Source organism: Urocitellus parryii, chromosome 1 (assembly GCF_045843805.1).
Source record: "Urocitellus parryii isolate mUroPar1 chromosome 1, mUroPar1.hap1, whole genome shotgun sequence".
Taxonomy (NCBI): domain Eukaryota; kingdom Metazoa; phylum Chordata; class Mammalia; order Rodentia; family Sciuridae; genus Urocitellus; species Urocitellus parryii.
The window spans coordinates 46284962-46305509 of record NC_135531.1 but is presented as its reverse complement, the minus strand read 5'-3'; the positions used below and the strand labels follow the sequence as shown (position 1 = coordinate 46305509).

Here is a 20548-nt window from a genome sequence, read left to right as displayed (position 1 = left end):
TCTCTTTGTGTTTTGTAACTTGTTTTTCTTCTTGTGATAATATAATTCCAGTTTTAAAGACTGCAATAGTTTCTGCTTAGACAATGCCATCAACAGTAAGCAGGAGAGAAGTAGAGGGGACACTGGTGATGCTGAATTGGGTCCTAGAGAATGCAGCAGTCCAGTGGGTAATGATTCTGACATGAGGCAACAGCCATCCCCTTCCTGGAGCAGATAGTGGAGCCCCTCTCCCCAATACTTAAAACGTTGTTATATAGATTTGTTATATCTTAGATAACAAATACACAGATTTTCACTGTCATGAGCAAATAGAATTGAAATTTATGTTTCATAATCTATGTCACTAAATTTGACAGCTTGCATTTATGACAGTTGCCATTTTTTCCCCCCCATAAGGGAGCTTGAGCATGACATTCTTCTCCACCCAAGTATATGTAACCATCTTTCTGTGCATTGGGGAATCCAAATGAGACAGCCAGTGCTTCAGGGATTCATAATGGGCAGAAAGATTCTTTGTAGGAGGAAGGTATAATGTTGGAACAATTTGTAAAAGTTGAATGTGTCCCTGATAACTGCAGTGGACAACATAGAGACACAGTCCTATAAAGTCACCTCCCTGGCTGACTCATTGACATTGTCCACACAGAGAGCGTGTCAAGTACATACAAATAACAAGTTTACTACTCTAGGTAAACTCTTCATTTATCCAGTGGACAGATTTATATGGAGAATCACTCTTTGAGGAGCTAGGGATTTGGCAATAAATAAGATAGTCATGTTCTATAACCTCAGAGAGCTTACACATAAACAGTTTTGCTTTAAAATATTGTACCTTGAGAAATATTTCTGCCCTGGTAATATGACCACAATATGTCATTCAATAAACCTTTCAGGCATAACTTGAATCCATCAGAATTTAGCCTGAAAGCTGTCACATTTGTAGGGGGAGAGAACAGTGGCTTTAGATGGCAAAGCATGGAAAGTGATAAGTTCGAAGAGCTCCTCTGAGAGCTGGGGATGTGACTCAGTGGTACAGCACTTGCTTGCTGTGCCCAATGCCCTGGGTTCAACCCCCAGCACTGACAAGACCACAAAACAAACAACAGAAAGGGAAAAAAAAAAAAAAACACCAAACCCTCCAGCTCTTCAGTTTTTTTAAAAAGACTTAACAAGAACAGTATACTCAAAAGATTGAGTATCTAAGTAAAAAGAAAATTTTAAACTTCCGTATGTTCAAATGTATAAATGAGTGAGAAAGGGGGGTTTGGAGAAGGAGAATGACCTAGCAATGAAGACAATGTTTTCTTCTTTAAGACAAGGAGAATTTGGTTCATCAAAATGGCTTCCAGGCTGGAATAAGTTCCAAGTAAGGCCAGAAAGACAAATCTCTGAAGCCTACAGGAAATCCCAAGGTGGTTCTTGTAGGATTTTGTTTGGCAGATTTTTCTAAAAATTATTTTCTGATCATTCTGGTGCAAGCGGTTAACTAGCAATGTATCACTACACAATATTTTTTTAATCCTGTAAGCTAAAAATCCAGTCATCCAATATCCAAATCTCAGCCTGGCCTATGTGAACACATTTATTGTTAAAACTAAGCTATGGCCCTAAACCATGAGAGAATTGGAATTTTATAATTTGTAATTGTATTACTGGAATTGCATTTAGTTGTGAATACAAATATTTAAGTAGAAATGGCTTTAATAATATTTCTCTTTCATGTTAAATTGAAAAGTAGGCAGTCCAGAGCTAGTGTGGACACGTTATTCCATAAAGTCTTCAAGAACACACACTCTTCCATTTTGTTGATTTCTTAGATGTGAACTCTGTACCTAAATTATAATCACAATCTAATGTGGCTACTCTAGCTCCAGTCATCAAATTCATATTCAAACCAGTTGGAAAGAGAAAGGAATAAAGGTATATGACAAGTATCTTTTAAAAAATGTTCCTGGAATCCCCACATAATGGTTCTACTATCAACCCATTCACTAGAACTTAGTTATATGGCAACACTTGGCCATAAAGGTGTCTGAATGTTTGCTCTATCTGGGACACTCATGCTTAGGGGAAAATTGAGATTCCAATACAACTAATGAAGAAAGCACCAGTAGTAAAGGACAGCTAACAGTCTTTGTCATACTATAGTTATTAATAATGCTGCATGTATTTTAAATATTTCATATCCATCTTTAGCACTCTGTTTGCAGCATAATTTATAGGATGATCTTTTACCACGTGAGATTAGCAGCTGCAGTGTTCAAGAAGTGTGTTCATTTCTGTTAGACTCTTTTTTTTACTACCCTGGGTAAAGGTTTAAAGATGAAATGTGTGAGGCTGATTAATTTTAATGGCACATGACAACCTCAAAGCTTGCATGTCCACCTGGAATTAGGAAAGGATAAACCAGTAGCACAAAATAATAGTAGCCTGAGTTCTTGAAACTGATGCTCTTTATGTTCTTATTAGCTCATACCCTCATCTAAATTTGAATCATAGGTACATTTTGACCTTACTGAAGAGAAAGTCCTAACATCTCACATGAGAATTATGGTGCTTATTCTGATAAGATGGTGCTGCTGCAAGCATGCCAAAATTTGATAGCTACAAATAGGGAGATCTTAAAGGAGAGAGGCAGGGTGGTAATTTCTTTTGCCTCTACTGCAGTGTCTTAGATTAAGATGTAGTTAGCTTTTTGCTGACATGAGGCAGGCGTGCTCCTTACTAGGGAGGGTGAGCAATCACAGAGCTGACTTAATTTCCAACAGTGTTTATAGGAGCACCCAAACATGATGTAGCAAAATGTTCCTAAAAGTCTGAAGTCATTTCATTTTTTCCGTCATTATGAGAAATTAAAGCCCAGCACAATTACATCCAGTAGTAAAAAGAACCCATTAAATGGCCATTGTTATTGAGTAAATGAAGTGAGCTTTTGGATTACTTTGACCAGCCATGTTTTAATTTTTGTCTGTCCATTTATTCAAAGCACATTAGAGGGCTTTAACTGATTTTTACAAAATAAGCCATGCTGTTAAGGTACAGTTTAACCTGAGAAACATAAGTTTAATTTCTGGAGTTTCCAAAAGGGTATATCTTCTAGATTTCACTAAATTTAGGAATGTAATTATTAGGAATTATTTGTTTCTTGTGTGCATTGGAGACCCAAGATTAAAGGAAAGATTTAAATTTAGAGATCTGACTTATTTCCTACCAAGAGTCTCTCTATAGACAGACATCTCTGTTTTTTTTCAGAAGGGGACTTAACTTCCTGATTCAGGGACTAAGAGAGCTGCCCTCATAGAGGAAAGCCCTGGCAAGGTGTAGTAGTAGACTTCCAAGCAGGGTAGCCTTGGGCAGCTAAATGATAGACAATGAACTCTCCCATAAATAGGGTATCCGTAAGATTTAGCATCCAAACCAGGACACTTTAGAGTGAAATGCAATGGTATTGCTAACTATGCTACAATAACAGATTTAATCTGGTAAGCTCCAGGCCAACTGGGAGGTGTACACCCCCTACCCATAAAGTACAGAGGCAGTAGATATTAAAACAAGTAAATGTGCCTGGAGAATCAAAGCATTAGTGGATCATCAGGAGAGAACAATAGGTGATAAGAGTTATCCTACCAGTGATTCTTCTCCCCTGGCATGAAAGTTACTCTGGTCATATGAAATCCCTGAGTATGAAATTTAAAAGTCCCTTGGTTATATTCATATCCATTTAAAAGTCCAGTTATTGATGCTCAGATGCAGAAGATACAGAAACATTTATAGAAAGGTAGTCTTCATAAGGGAAATGCTGCATATGTTTTCTGTTCAGTTCAATTCAACAAACATTTATAGAATACCTAGTGTGTGACAGTAAGGATTTAGCACCAGAATTTGATATGGTCCCAACCCTGGAGAAATTCATTCTAGTCTTAAACAAATCATTGCAACAGATTTTTTACAGATTTAGTAACTTAAAGAATTAACTTCTGCTTTAACTATCAATGCATTGAACATATTTGCCAGTCTCTATAGAGAACTCCTTCTAGGGAGATATCCCGGATTTTCCCCAGTCACCTATGAGTGCAAAGTATAACATATTTTGTAAATTCTGATCACTAGTTTCTAAGTGGGGAGGAACATGGACACCCTTCCCATGAAGTCTGAGTTTACTGACCCAGTCACATGTCTGGGAAGCATGCAGAAATTTATTTAGAAATTACGGTGATTATTCATTTGCTATCAGGACCTGTGGTCTATGGACACCTTTAAGTCAAAGGTCTTTTGAACTAAGCTTCTTATTATGAGTTTCTTATAGAATACCAGTTTTGCTGCCTTTAAAAGGGTTCAACAAGTATTTATTGAGAAGTAATGAGTCAAACCAACATTTCAGCAGACAGGGATGAATCATTTAACAACCTCTAGTTTTCAACTTTGTCAGTGGTAAGGACTCATCCCAGTTAAAACCAAAACCAATAAAGTATGGTATTAATGGCTTCCAAACCTGGGAGCCATTGCCCTGAACCTCCTCCTGTTTCCCTCCCCCACTGATGTCAGGACTGACTCCCTCCTGCTCCTACTAGGTGTAGCTTGTCATCTGGGTCGTCTGAGTCTATGCAGAGATTTGAAGGAAATTTCACATAAAGGAAGCAGACTAGGAAAGCCAGGAGCTTGATCATTCAGACCGAATGATGATCAAGTGACAAAAAATAAATTGAATCTTAAAAAGTAACCCAACATGATCAAATACGCAGAGTTGAGACTCTGAGAAAATTTACTGACAAAGTGCGGAGGTGGAGGTGGGATCAGGCACAGGGGATAAAGCTGGAAGTGAAGGTGGCTTTTAGAGTGGCTCAAAAGATTAACTGAAGTTTGATGAAAACTTTAGGCATGAAAAACGTATAATATGGTCTTCAATAAGGAGAAATATTATTATTACAATTATTATTATTATTGAGAGATATTATTACTGTTAAAATATTAATAATTTAATAATATTATTATTATTGTGCTTTGGGAATATAAGATCATGTAGGAGGTTTTAAAAGAGGAGAACACCAGAAATGTAGAAAATGTGTAGTTTCGCCAAAAATATAAGACTTGAAGGGCTAGAAAGGAAAATGAGGGTCAAATGGAAAGATGTGTCTTTCCTACTCATTCATCAATGAAAGGGTGAGAATGTATGGTAGTCTTTGAGAAATAGTGATCCTGGTTCTGCTGGGTCATAGGTCATTGTTAGGTCAACAGGTTCAAGTATTTTTGGTCAGAGTGCATTCCTCAGATTGCATCTCTTCGGGGTCCAGTTGGTCCAGGGACAGCTGAGATCATTTGGCCAAGATCATTCCTGGGTCACTATTGGAGTCAGGAAAGGAATTTCTGTGTTTTGATTCCAAACCAAATAGTCATTCAAATGACTACAGATTCCAGAAAAAAAAAAAAATTTTTTTTTGAGTTGTGGTCTCAGGGTCTTGCTGTGCAGCTCAGGCTGCTGTGGAACTCCTGGGCTCAGGTGATCCTCCCACCACAGTCTCCTAAGGGCTGAGTCTCTGCATCACCACTCTGCCCAGTAAAAGTACTTCAATTTCTCTACTTTGAAATTATCTTGTCCATATGAGCTCTTTGTAAAATACTCTCAGGAAGGTTTCCGTCAATAGTACTAAGCACTATTGCTGTCAGAGATGCAAACTGGTCACTAAGACCCATACAAATACACAATATTAAAGTAAACTGTACATAGCAAGGATAAATACTACTTAATGTTAAGTTATGTTCCTAGTTTCTACATACAGTACCAAATATATACGTGTGTGTGTATGTGTATGTGTGTGTTGCATATACTGCTTCAGTTGTATTCAGATTTCCTTTACGTTGTATAGATGGAGTTTCTTCTGTTAGTTTCACTTGAACTGAAAAGTACAGTGTGTTAAACAAGGACTCTAAACAAAATTTGCCACGAGCATTACAACACACAAATGTTGTTTATGGTAGAAGTGTGCCACCATCCCTTTTTAAACAAATACAGGTAATAAAACGTTCTCCATTCCTATACACATTTTTTATACTACTAGGAATCAATGCTCACATGTCTTCAAGAATGGGCACAATCAACAACAATATTCATGGCACTTCCCACTTGAAACAAGTCTACTGTGTCATAGTACGAAACAGAGTTTTTACTGTGGTTCACTGACAAAATGTAAGTTATTGAATGTCATTTAAATCCCCACCTCCAAAAACATGTATGAGTAGCCTGGGACCTCGCAAGACAAGGAGGGCTTCAGAGGAGCTGAAGTTCCTGTCATGGTTATCATTGGAAGATCTTTCAAAATATCAAAAAGCAATGATTGGGTCCTTGAAGGAGATGAAGACAAGACACTTTCAAGATGAACAAGTATAATTATTGAGGCAGCAAAGACAAATCTGAAAATTAATTAGATGTACAGGTTTAAATTACAAGGTAGAATTAAATGTTCAGAATATTCTTCATGGGTTAGGTTTATAACCAAAATTTATATAAATGAAGTAAATAATTTTAAGTAAAATAGTAGATGCACTGAATATAGTAGTGTTAGAAAATTGAAGAATTCATAAAAATTCAACAATTTCAAAGTTTACTTCAAGAATTAAGATATAAAAGGCTATTGAAGAAGAATATGAAGTCAAAAGAAGGTCATACATAATAATTAAGTTTAGTAAACCCTACACTTGTTTTAAATTGAAAACCTTTTACTCATACTAATGCCTCAATTATCACAATGCAAAATGTGCATACATTACATGAAATTACTTAAGCTAGCAAATATTCTCTGAAGATATATATATATATATATATATATATATATATATACATACGCACATATATATACATATATGTACACACATATGTTATATATGCTATATGTATGAATGTTATACATACATCATATACAACATGTACATTGTATATTTACATCCATATGCTTTCAGACAGTGGGAAGAAAAAATGCTATACAATTGTTTTTCTCTTACCACAGAGCTCTCATTTAAGCATAGAACTGGAGCAGTATTTAAACTTTAAGTTTACAAGATCAAATCATATCAAAAATTATCAAAAATAAATGATCAATGGTAGAGCATTCGCCTAGCAGGCCAAGACCCTTAATTTACTCCCTAGCATTGAATAATAAAAATTGTGGAATAGTATGATTTTTAAAAACTAATCTTAAAGTTGAATAAAATATGAATGACATGCTTCATGCATTTTGCTTAATTAAGAAAACTACAATTTTGATTTTTCAAAGAAGCAAATGAAATTAATACTGTTAATTGTGTTAATTTTCAGAGAGGTATAGGAATTGAGTCCCAGTAGTACCAAAAATATGTGCAGGACTGTTCTGATGGTATTGTGCTTTAGGAAGAGATGGGGAGAAAATGGATTGCTATTTTAAAAAGCATCCCATGTGTTACAGGCAATAGGCTTGCCAGGTACAGTGGCACATGCCTGTAACCCCAGTGGCTCAGGAGGCTGAGGCAGGAGGATTGCAAATTCAAGACTAGCCTCAGCAACAGTATGATGCTAAGCAACTCAGTGAGACCCTGTCACTATATAAAATACAAAATAGGGCTGGGGATGTGGCTCAGTGGTCAAGTGCCCCTGAATTCAAACCCTGGTAGCCCTCCCCAAATAAAAAACAGGTAATAGGCTCATAAATACAAGTTTTTTAAAAAGATAAATCATATTTGCAAATTGAAACCAACAAAAAAGAAATTGGGAACGGATACATGATTTTTAGATTAAAGTTAGTCTTAATATTCAAATAATATGTGAAAAATGACATGGGCAACCTTCTAGAGGATGAATGTTTAATCCTATTTTGCAAATGAAGAAGCTGAGGTGTAAAGTAGCTAAATTGCCCCTGTTCTCCACATCCCTGTTGAGTTGCAGAGTCAGCATGTGAACCTGAGTTCTCTCCATTGCTCTATCACTATCACGGTAGCCTCTAAAACGGACACCTCCAAACCTCAGCCTTCCACTCTGCCTCTACACTGCTATAGTGTTCTTCACTCTCCCTCCTTGTTTCATCTTCCCTGGCTACCACTGCACTTACTCCTGGCCCACAGTATCCATTGGCTCCAGGCAATACATTTAAGTATTCAACTCTATTTCCCTTTCCTCTCTGGAAGGAGTATACTCTGCCCAGGCCATTTACCACCCTCCCACAAAATCCTGATGTAGGCTCCAGGCATTTCCTGTATTATGCTGAGTCCCTCCTCCCACAGCGCCTCAAACCACTGACTGGGTTGAAGACCTGCATCCAGGTTGGCCTGCCTCCTGGCACTCTGTGTTCTTAGCTTCAGCCCATACCTTCCTCTCCGTGCTCTGATCTTCAGTAGCACTCCCAGACTGAATGATTTATATGTCACCTTACACTGCCTCTAGGGAGCAGCTATCATATGTCTGATTTTCTCATCCAGATATTTTAAGGTCTTTCCTAGATCCAGGCCACTGAATCTTTCATTTTCTTATATTTTACAGTGACCAGTATATTGGAGAATATGTATCAATAAATAAACACAAATGGGTGTTTTGGTTGCTCTCTTCCTGGGGAAAAGAGAGAACTTGAAGGAGGAAAAGAGGAAAGAAGATTACTCCCTGACCATTTCTCAATAGTGGGCTGTTACAAAGGCAGGATGGGGGGCAGGTTGGTAGGGAATGTCCCTAGAGGAAATTTCAAAGATGTGGGCACCCAGAGAATGAGTGAGTGTATGTTTCAGACATATTTGATATGATGCTATAGATAGGTGTGGGACAAAATTTTTCAAGCGTTGCTTCAAGAAATGATAATTGAGCTAGGTGCAGTGGCACAATTTTAGCTACTGAGAAAACTGAGGCAGGAAGATAATTCAAGGTTAGCCTCAGCAAATTAAGGAGACTGTCACAAAATAAAAATAAAAGGACTTGGAATATAGCTCAGTGGCAGAGGGCCTAAACCTAATCAGTGGATTAATCCCCTGATAGAGATGAAGTGGTACCTTCAGGTAGGTGGGATAAAATTGGAGGAGACAGATCAATCCGGGCATGCCTTTAGGATTTATATTTTGTCCCTAGTGAGCAAAGCGCTCTTTCTCTCTCTGTCCCCTTGTTGCCATATCTTGAGCTGCTTTCCTCCACCATGACTTGATGATCTTCATCATCTTAGGCCCAGAGCAATGGAATTGGCCATCTTTGAACTGAGACCTCTGAAACCATGAGCACTAAATAAACTTTTCCTCCTCTAAAATCATTCCTGTTAGATCTTTTGGTCACAGTGTTTATAGGTTCCTTTATCAATACCTCTATTTCTCAGGATATCTTGATTTGAAATATAAAGCATCCATACCTGGTATATGAAAGGGATCTTTGACATTATTTAGTCAGTTCAGAAACTCCCACTAAAAAAAAAAAATAGCTGACCCCTTCTGAGTTAACCACCACTGGACAGCCTTAAAACCAGCACCTAACCGTGATGATACGGTGTCAGATCAGAGAATGAAAGACTATGAGAGCTGGTGTCACTGAAGGTCATCTATGAGACTCTTTATTTTCTCTAAAGAATTATTTGTGCAGTAATTGACAGAGATAAAGATCCAAAGGCTGTTGTACTCCAAGTTTGATTGGATATGATGAAAACATAGGTGCCTTCCCACAATACCATGGGAATAAAATTGTTTTTACAAAGGTATGTAAGTAACATGCATAGTTTTTATACTTATTTTATTATTAAAGTATTGAAACAATAGATACAAGCTCCCTCATTAACATACTTTAATGCCCTCTTTGATCTTATGTTGCTGAATCACAAGTTTAGAATGGAATTATCTTAATCCAAACCTATGGATATATAGTCTGTCTTGAATATCAGTGACAAAGTCTTAGTCTAAGTCAGTTCTGGCTGCTAGCACAAAATACCATAAATTAGGTGGCTTGGAGAACAAACAGTTATTTTTCACAGTTCTAGAGACTGAAGTCTGAGATCCAGGTGTCAACAAGGTCTGGTTGTGGAGAGCTATTTTGGGGGTTTCAGGCTGCCGTCTCTTCTTCAATGCCTCCTCTTACGGCAAAAGAGTAAGCTAGAGGTCTGGTCTCTTATAAAGACACTAATCCCATGTGTGAGGGCTCCACATTCATGAACTGTTTACTTCCCAAAGACCCCACCTCCAAATACCATCATAGTGGAGATTCGATTTCAACATATAGATTTTAGGGAAACACAAACCTTTGGTCCATAACAATATTCTTCTTTTGAAATTCTGTCTCTTCCTCTTAAGTGATTCTTCTACTCTTTGCAACTTCTCCTCTGGGCATTGTCCAGATACTGGCCTATCATTCTCCAGATCCTCCTTTCATTCCATTCCCAGAGCAATCATTCTAGAAGCAAATTTGACTACATGACTTGTAGCATAGTAGATGTTTTATGAATCGTTCAGAAAAAGACAATAAGCTTCTTTTCCCACATTTTTATAGATGCATTATAGTTACGTATAATGATGGGATTTGTTACATATTCATACATACTCACAATATAGCAATATAATTTGGCCAATATCATTCCCCAGTACTTTCCCCTCCCTCCCTACTTCCTACCCCTTGGTCCCTTTCCTTTAGTGATCTCCCTTTGATTTTCATGAGATATGTCCCCACCTTTCTTTTCCTTTTTCCTCTCTAGCTTCCACATATGAGAGAAAACGTATCACCATTGACCTTCTGAGTTTTGGATTCACTTAACATGATGGTCTCAAGTTCCATTTTCATTCAAAGGCCATAAATTCATTATTCTTTATGACTGAATAAACCTACATTTTGTATATATACCACATTTCCTTTATCAATTAATTGATAGACACCTAGACTGGTTCCATAGTTTGGCTATTGTGAACTGTGCTGGTATAAACATGATTGTATGCATGTATCACTGCAGTATGATGACTTTAATTCTTTTAAGATAAATACCAAGGAGTGGTATTGCTGGGTCATATGTTGGTTCTATTCCTAGTCTTTTGAGGAACCTCCGTATGATTTCCATAGTGGTTGTGTTAATTTACAATCCCTCCAGCAGTATAAAAGTGTTCCTTTTTCTCCACATACTCTCCAGCATTTATGATTATTTGTATTATTGATTACTGCCATTATGGCTGGTATGAGATGAAATCTCAGTGTACTTTTGATTTCTCTTTCCCTAATTGCTGATGATGCTGAACATTTTTCCATATGTTGATTGGTCATTTGTATTTTTTCTTTTGAGGAGAATCTGTTTAATTCATTTGCCCATTTATTAATCAGGTGATTTGATTTTTTGGCATGAAGTTTATTGAGTTCTTTATATATTATAGATATTAATCCTCTGACAGGAATAGCTAGCAAAGATTTTCTCCCATTCTGTGGGTTCTCTCTTCGCATTCCTCTTTTCAATAGTTTCCTTTTCTGTGCAAAAGATTTTTAATTTGATGTCATCTTGTTTATTAACTCTCGGGACTATTTCCTGAGCTTTCGGGGTCCTATTGAGAAAGTCATTCCTGTATCTATATGCTGATGTGTTAACCTTACATTTTCTTCTAGGAATTGCATAGTTCGTGGTATAATTCCTAGGCCTCTGATCCATTGTGAATTGATTTTTGTGCAGAGTGAGAGATAAGGTTCTAGTTTCATTCTTCTATAGATGCATACTAGTTTTCCCAGCATCATTTGTTAAAAAGATTATCTTTTCTCCAATGTATGTTTTTGGCACCTTGGTCAAGAAATGGAGGCTGTAGATGTGTGGGTTTGTCTTGTGTTTTCTATTCTGTGCCATTGATCTATGGGTCTGTTTTTATGCCAGTACCTTGATGTTTTTGTTACTATAGCTCTGTAGCATAATTTGAAGTCATGTATTGTGGTGCCTCCAAAAGCCATAAACTCTTAAATACTGTTCCAAAACTACTTCTCCACTTTTATCTCTGCCCGTGGTCTGCCTAACCTTCACATCTTCATCTGCTGTGGCTCCCTGTATGGCCTGTGTGTTCCAGCTAGCAATGACATGTGTTTGTCCTCTGTTGCCTCCTGTTTTCCATCTGGTCAACTCTAGATTTCATCCTTAAGGGCTGACCTTGCTCCTTTCAGAAAGCTGTTCCATGTCTTTCCAAGTGGCATCAAGTGGCACCTCTTCTGTCTTCCATCTCTGCCTTGTATTTACACTGCATCATACTGATTGCCTGGTTTTAGTGGACAGTTTACAATACTGTCCTGGTTCTTCAACGGAGCCTAAAGTTCAAGGTCATTCCTTCCATTTAGTGTACTCAGAAACTGACATATAACTTATGTTCAGTATTTGTGTATTAAAATGAAAAGATCTTCATAACCAGTAGAGTGTAAACTTGAGAGTAGGCAGTAACTTTTGGCTATTTTGTCATTGTTAAATCTCCATCTCTTAATATAGTGCCTGGTATATACTATAAATGTGCCTACAGATAAGTTGTTGAATAAATGAATGAGTTTATCTAAAATATAGCACTTCATTTTTCTTGTGTTTGGGAGAAATCACTTTTAATTTAAACACAAATAAAATATCAAAAGGACATTAGATTTGTTGTATGTTGTCCCCTGGTGATATTATATATGTAAATTCTGTACCAAATCTAGCAGCAAGGTTTTCCTAAAACAAATTTATAAATTATATATTTTTAGACTGACCCTTTTCTCCATTTCTTGAAAACTTTTTTTTTTTTCTTTCTAGGTATCTTAAAAACGATCCCAGTTACCTACTAAGTTACCTACTGGAGTCCTAGGGTTTTCCCTAAGTATTAGTTGATATATTCACTTTAATTAATAAAATTATTTAAGTTAGGTACTGAGATAACTCCAGGTGGAAAGGAAGGTTAAATGGAGGAGGATGTGGAAAGAATCTATAAAGGAAGCAATGCAAGATTATTTGACTCACAATCTCTCACTTAAACTTTTAGTTTAAACCTACAATGTTCTTGTTGTCTCCCCAATCTATAGGTGAAAAAATAAGAATGCACAAAAGTTGGGGGAATTGTCTTGGGATTGTGGTTTGTAAATAGTGGAATAGAGATTGGAGACATCTTCTACTTCTCCAGTTTCTCTCAAGGAATAATATTGCTTATAATAGCATACATGTTGTGTGGAGCCACCAACCCAGATATCTGATTAAACTTGGCTCAAACTCAAATTGTTTGGACAAAAATTATTCTTAAGTCAAATTCTAGAAGTTTTTATCCTCTTCCTCAGCCTCTTCTCTCAGCTCAGGTAAACATTCTGCTCAGGCCTATCTGGCCTTCAAGTGCAGTCCCTTCAGGGAGTTAAAACAACTCAGAAATCTGTGCCTTCAGGAGCTTTTTCAAAGATTGAGAGAAGGGAAAATTTAAGGAAGGACTTACTCTTTAGACCAGACTGACTGCTTTCTCTCTACCCACCCCCCACCTACCTCTCTCACACACAAACTTCATTCTCAAGCAATCATCCTATTCTTCTGGTTTTCCTGGGTAGAAGAGGCCACAAATTCATCTTAGCCAACCCATAGTTTCTGGAGGCCTGGACTTCTGTCATAAGTAGGCTTGTTAAGCACTTTCTTGCAGGCAGGTTCTCTCTGAAAGAAATTCTGAGATATGCACCCCTCTTCTCATGACAGTTTGATTAAAAATTCAATGACTAGAAGGTTGTAATTTTTGAGAGCAGAAAGCCTACCCCTCTCAGGTCACACTGTGCAGTCCCTCTATTCATGCCTGACCATGTTGGGAGAACATATGCCAATGTAGGGTTTTAATACAGAGGTTGTCTTAGTAAGAATAATCATCAGAGAAGCAAATGGTCTATAAATTATTTAGTTTTATTCTAGCAATAATATGGTCAATGATAATGGTCTCATTGACTACAGCCTTGACTCCTGCAAACCCATTTATTGCACATCTCAAGAATTTTCTAGCTAAACTAAAATCAGATAGCGTATCACACAGCTCTCTGAATTACTCAGTGGCTCCTACTTTTGAAGATAGTCCAAAGCTCCTACCTGCTGATGCCTGAGAAGATTTCCATGGCCAGTGTCTGCAAATTTCTCAGATTTCTTTAGATTTTTCCCCAGCCTCTTTTTCTTTGAGCAAAGACCTATTTATGACAACTCAATTTTCTATACATACGTACAGACACATCTTGTTGATCACAGTTCTAGGTGTCTGCTTGTTTTCTCCTAAATATTCCTTTCACCCTCTTTACTTGCCTTCTCTTTTCTTCTGTAGGACTTCGCCTTTTCCTCTTCACCTCTGTCCCAGTCTGATTTAAATGGCCCTTTTGATAATCCCATAACCCATGTGCTTCATTCTTTGAAAGTACTTTCTACTATGCAGTATGCTGAAATTGTCTCCACTGCTGGGCTCTAGGTTCCCTTGGATAAGGGACACACATGTAATCATCTTGTTCCTGCTGACTTTAATAAAGTATTTGACACACAGCTGGTGCTAAATAAATGCTGAATTACTGCTGGGACCAAAAGTCAGGGAAACTCAATCTTGTGTTTATTTCACTCAAGAGGTTCTACTATAGCCTTAGGCAGCACTGGTGGGGGTGGGGTGGGGAGAGGTAGATACTGGAAAGATAAAAGAAAAGAAACCTCAAAAATCATACTTATCTTCACTTTGGACATTTTTTGAAGTACTGAGTGAAAGTTTCTATATATTAAAAGATTTTAAAATACTTCAAAACAAGAACTCAATGCCAGAAATTCACTTGGAATCAAAAGCAGCTTGCCACTGGCAAGTTTGGCTTAAACCTATTACATGTACACATTGAAAGAGAATCCAGGGCCTTCATGTATTTCCCATCAGATAAAATTCACAGAGGAAAAAAAAATTGTCAGCAAAGTTAAGAGCTAACCTGCACAAATCTCTTACTAGAGCAAAGTCCGGGAGTGTCTCGCTCACAGCAATACACGGTGAAGTAGAAATCATTTTCTCCAGTTCTACCTCCACTTTCAACTCCTTCCTTAAGAACAAGGAGGAGACTTTGCCAGGAATAAGGAGAAAGTGGATTTGGTTAGAAAGGTATCAAGTATTTGCATGTAGGAGCTGTTTAATGGGATCGTTTTAATTTAAAAACGATCTGAATCAGCTGTGATAATTTCTATTTAAAATTAAGAATATGCAAATAGGATCAGAAATAAGTCATGCATTTGTTGGACCTATTCTCATTTGCAGCAATAGGTCTGTCTAGGAATTGCAACAAACTTTAACCCTGCAAATGTTGGCCAAAACCCAACGTCTACACAGTTACACATCCTGTAGAGTGGATCCATTTACCTCAATGGTCAGCAGGGCTGTAAGCTGTGGGTGAGAGTAATGGATGGAACATTTCACAAGAAAATGACCTCAACCTCCAGCTCACTGCTGTGGCTCTGAGCTGGGGACTTTTTGCCTTTTTCAAAGGGAAGCTGCTGCTTCAGCATCCTCTCCAGGAGCCCCTGGCACTGTTTCTGGCTGTGTGTCTGGGGAACCCTGTGCGCATCACAATGACGGAAGCCAAGTGCTGGCCCACAGGCACTGAGGACTGTTTGTTCACGGGAGGGTTTGAGCAGAGCCCTGGTGTTACATAGTTCAAGGGTGCCTTGGAGAAAACCGATGCTGCTGGGGGTGGGGGTTGGGAGGGTGCCAAAGGCTCAAGTTCTTTGTCAGTTGCTATTCCATAGCCCTCTAATGACTTAAGGATATTAGCCAATAGTTTTTTGCTTGGGTGTTTTTCTCTCTTTAATTCTTTGATTTAGTGAGATTTTAGATAGTTTAAATAAAAGGGTTTTCATATTTTTTTTAAAGTAGGGCTATGGTGTATACTATTCTTGGGGGCGGGTATTTTATTAATGAATGCAGTATGTGTTCTTGGTAAAAAACAAAATTAAACTCTTTCACTGTTTTTGACCTGCCAGCTGTAGATGGCATTTAGGTATTTATGTGGTGACTCAGTTTCTTGTAGGATAGCTGACAATTGCACATTGAGACTTTTTTTCTTTCTTTTTTTAAATATATATTCTTAATTTTTTAGTTGCAATGGGACACAATACCTTTATTTTATTTATTTTTATGTGTTGCTGAGGGTTGAACCCAGGGCCTTGCATGTGCTAGGTAAGCGCTCTACCGCCTTAGAACACTTTGGGTTAAAATTCCTAAAAATGAAGGCTTAAGGATCCTGAAAAATTGTGGCTAGCCATATTACCTATTGACTTAGGAATGTGGAAAAAGTGATATTCTCAGTTCTATGCTAATATCAACAATAATTCTTTATTGAGCAACAAGTTTATAAAACAAACTGTTCTTTATTCTGTGGTAATTATTTTCTGACTGGTATTTAGATATGTTCTGGGTCTTTGTATGTGTGTCATTTTTCAGACTTACATAGGATATTGTAGAAGATGTTAGAATTTAAAACACCATATTGTGTTGGCACATAAATCTTGATAGTCAAATGGCTAATCCATGATTTGAATTTAAAATGGATCACCTGAAATAAATTGCCCTTTTTGTCATTATATTGCCTTCCTAAGAGCAAATCCTATATCCAACTACATGAGGTCTCTAACCTAAAGCTTTCCTGAATTGCCTTTCCACATTAAAAAATAAAGGCTGAAATATAATACTTGGAACCATATCCTGCTAGGTCTGAGACCTGAATTTGTACTTCTGATTTCAGAAAAACTTTAGAAAGTTAAATGAAGTTGAGGGGTGGTGCGGGAGACATTTTATGTACTGGGAGGTCCCCTGGGTCTCAGGCTTTGAGAGAGTTGAATTGCAGGGGAGATGAATATAGAGAGTCAAACCTTAGAGATATGAGAGGAGGACTCCTGTCTTCATATGACTGAAAAGATGATAGTGAACACTTCCTGCACAATGCTATACCCATCTACTAACTATGGACAACTCAACTGACTATGAAATAAGTTAATTTCCTCTTACAATTTCCTATATCCCTATTTTATATAGCAGAAGGAGGAAAAAAGAAAAAAAAAACAACAAAGCCATGGAGTAGAGGTACCTATGGCAATTAGGCAATGCTGTACTTACATATGGAAAGGATTCAGTAAATTGAAAATGGTTGCATTACAGCCATAGACTGAAACATTTGAGATCTTAGGTTGTGGGACTACAAGGGACTTTTCTATATGTGTAATGTTTTACTTTTTAATAGGAATCATGTAATATTTTTATAGCCTTATAATCACGGAAAAACTATAGTCTTTTAAACTTACAATTTAAATTATCTTTAAGGTTGTTCCTTCTTTTATGGTTAAAAAAAAAAAAAGCGTCAATCTTAAATTTTAACCAGGCAAGGTTTAGGTGGTTGTTCATCCACCTAAAATATGTATTTACAGAGATACAGAGATTAGTGTGAAGGGGGTGGGTGGGGGGTGTTGCACAGAATAAAAGAGACAAAACCTACAGTACTCAAAGTGAAGAGCAAACAGTTCAAGAATTCTAGATAACAAGCCACGTGGCACATGTAACAAATAGTTTGAAAGTTACTGTAACCTTTACAAATTTTCTGTAAAAACCTGTCTGGAAAGTCCCAGGATCCTGAAAGTTGGTCCATGAAATTCTTTGTTGGGCCACTGTTAATTTATGAAGTCTAGATTTCAAGCGCAGACTCTATTCTTCATCAATATTGATAGATTGGAGGACTCCCGAAAGGGACCCCACAACTTCATGTAAGCTTTTCAGTGTTTTTCTTTGAATGACAAAGTTTTATAAGATGGATAAGATGGAACCTTGGGACTTTGGGTTTTCTTTCCTTTGGAATGGCTTGTTTAATTCCACGCTAAATCGTGATCCGTTTAAGGGAGGAGTGAACCATGGTCCCCTGGGTTGGCCTTTATAAACAGAACCATTTTGCCTACATTGCCTTTAGATATGGTCTTTTGTGTTTTACCGCTTTGGTAGTTTAGTCTGCACATGGTGGGGTAGAAACACCCTTTCCAGTCTTTTGTCCTTGGCCTCACATCATCCTGGTCTTGTGCAATTCCACAAGGGAAGCACGTATTCAGGACATGTGTGAACTCCTCTTACTCTGTGGTTCATTCACCGTCTTTGCTCCTTTAAGATAACTCTTAGGGTAACTCTTTATGTGAATAGGCAGCACAGTACATTGTCAGACTCTTAGGCTTTTGGACCTAAAAGCACTATGTTTTGTTTATGTCCACCCCCCGCCAAAATTTAGAAATCTGCTACTTAGCGGGGTTGGCTAGGTACTGAGAGAGTCTGCTTTTGATAGAAATGTTCTTATTCCTCCAACTCAGCTCCCTTAAAGTAAGTCCTAACCCCCAGAAAGCGAACCTCATAAACCCTAAAACATAAACCCTCAGAAACGATTTTGCGGGTCTTCAATAACCTAGTTCAAGCCTAGGAGTGGAAACTAGGAGGCTCTGGAGGTCCCGGAGACCCAGAGGGCCAACGCCTCCGCTCGATGTGCAGGGTCCCCGCGGGGCAGGTGCGCGATCGCACGCGCCTGCGCGTCGGGTCCCCCCTGAGCCCCGCCTGAACCCCACGGCGACCCCGGGCGGCGGGCTGCGGGTGCTCCACGCCGGGTTTTCCGCCGCTCTCCTCCTTCAGACAGCCCCATAGCAGCCCTACAGACACGCTAGCACCCGCGCCTCCCCGGCTGCGCTTCAAAGAGAGTGGCGCCCGGCTGCATGGGGTGATGCCACGGCGAGGTGGCGGGGCTGCGGGGAAGGACGCGGCGGGTGACATGGACGGGCTTTTGCAATTCGGAATCTTTTTGTAAGGGAGTTGAGGAGGAGCCAGGCAGTGCCGAGGGGCGTGAAGGGGAGAGTTCCCGGAAAGCCACGGCTATGGAGCCGCGCTGCGCCCGCCGCCCGAGGACTTGAGAAAGAAAACAGGAAACGTGGTGGCCGCGCACCCGGCCACGGCTGATTCATTCGCTTCAAGTGCCGAGCATAAGGCTTGGCAGGCGGGGCGGGCTCGGGGCCGGGGACCGAGGAGACCCGGCAGTGGACCCGACGTCGTTCTGCGGGACGGCTGCTAGTCGTGCGCTCCGTCCCTTTGCCATCCTCCAGAACTAGGACGAATACCCGCCGCGCTGTCCAAAAGTCGCATCGTGGTTATTCCACCTCCGTTCCCGTAATAAAAGTTGGCTTGTCGCACTTCGCACGCCCTCCCTGGGGGCCTACCAGCGACGTCAAGCTGGAGAAACTGAGCCTTCCAGTCGCCAACGGCCCCGCGGGTGGAGACTCAGCCCCCATTGAGCTGCCGGGTTTGGCAATATGAAGGAGCAGCCCTCATGTGCAGGCACCGGGCATCCGAGCATGGCGGGGTATGGCAGGATGGCCCCCTTTGAACTCGCTGGCGGCCCAGTGAAGCGCTTGAGAACTGAGTCCCCCTTTCCCTATCTCTTCGCAGAGGAGGCCTACCAGAAACTGGCCAGCGAGACCCTGGAGGAACTGGATTGGTGTCTGGACCAACTAGAGACCCTGCAGACCAGGCACTCTGTCAGTGAGATGGCCTCCAACAAGGTAAGTCCCTGCTTTACTATCATTGATGCCCCTAGACTGCTGATTCCCACGCTGGTGAAGCACCAGTCCCTGTGGCCCCAGGAAATACAGGGAGATATTTGTCATGCTCATTGCATGTTAGCTATTATGCTCCCTTTAGAAGGGATGTTCTTGTTTCCATGCCTTCCTTCTCTCTTTCACTCACTATAGATAAATTAAACATTTTGCAAAATCAACTTTGACATAGTTTGATCAAATATCCAGGACACAGGGTTCCTAAGTGACATTTTGCCCTTGCAAGGAGAAACCCAGTAGGGTCTGTTGGCCTTGCATATTTAAAGGTATTCTTGGGATTCCTGGTTGGAAATAAGAGTTGGTGGATGTCAATGAAATCACTTGGATCTCACCACCTACTGCACTCAAACTCAGAACTTGGAACCTTAACCCTCATTTATCTAGTTGTCAGGATACCCTGTTAGACCTTTGCCTTTATGTATTCTGTTGGCCATACACATTCATAGTTAGAAGCTTCATTATGATCATTGCCTTTTCTTTTGATCTTGAAGAAGACCAGATTTCTGAGGTCATTTAGTTTCAAGGAGGTTTCAGCTGGACATTTGTGCCATATGTACAAAAGTGCTGGTCTTGGCAGTTAATGGAATTTGGGGGACCGATAAGTAATCTTCAGTATGAAACAGCCATAAAATAGCCTGGAAGTTAAGGTAGAGTATTTTCAGTTTTGCTGCATTTAAAAAAAAAATAAGCCCTGTTCTTTTTGTCTATAGTTATGCAAGGAAATAAATTGGATTATGTGTGTTTTAATGTTGACTGACTGAGGGGCAGGAAAGGAGGCATGTGCATGTTGGATGCAGATATCTGAGGGATGCAGCTAGTAAGGACTGATAATATTGTGTTCAATTAATAATACTTGTTTCTTAAAGATACTTATGTGTTTTAGCCACCCATTTATTTGCAAGATCAGGAAGGTGATGGCCATTTTACTCTTCATGTGTACATGTATTTCAATGAGTGATGCTCTTTTTTTTTTTTTAGCTTACTATAGT

The 20548-nt window shown here is 39.1% G+C and overlaps 1 protein-coding gene across 6 annotated transcripts in view; it reads left to right on the top strand.

Moving 5' to 3' along the window:
- Pde4d (phosphodiesterase 4D) overlaps nucleotides 1-20548 on the top strand; it is a 514775-nt gene that overhangs the window by 441333 nt on the left and 52894 nt on the right. For 4 of the 6 annotated variants that reach the window (XM_077800282.1, XM_077800279.1, XM_077800281.1 and 1 more), the window contains one exon: nucleotides 19393-19505. In XM_077800282.1, coding sequence (XP_077656408.1) covers nucleotides 19393-19505 — 113 coding nt within the window. Of the gene's footprint in view, nucleotides 1-18614; nucleotides 19307-19392; nucleotides 19506-19971; nucleotides 20207-20548 lie in introns of those variants that run through there. The other 2 variants (XM_077800285.1, XM_077800286.1) reach the window with 2 other exon arrangements.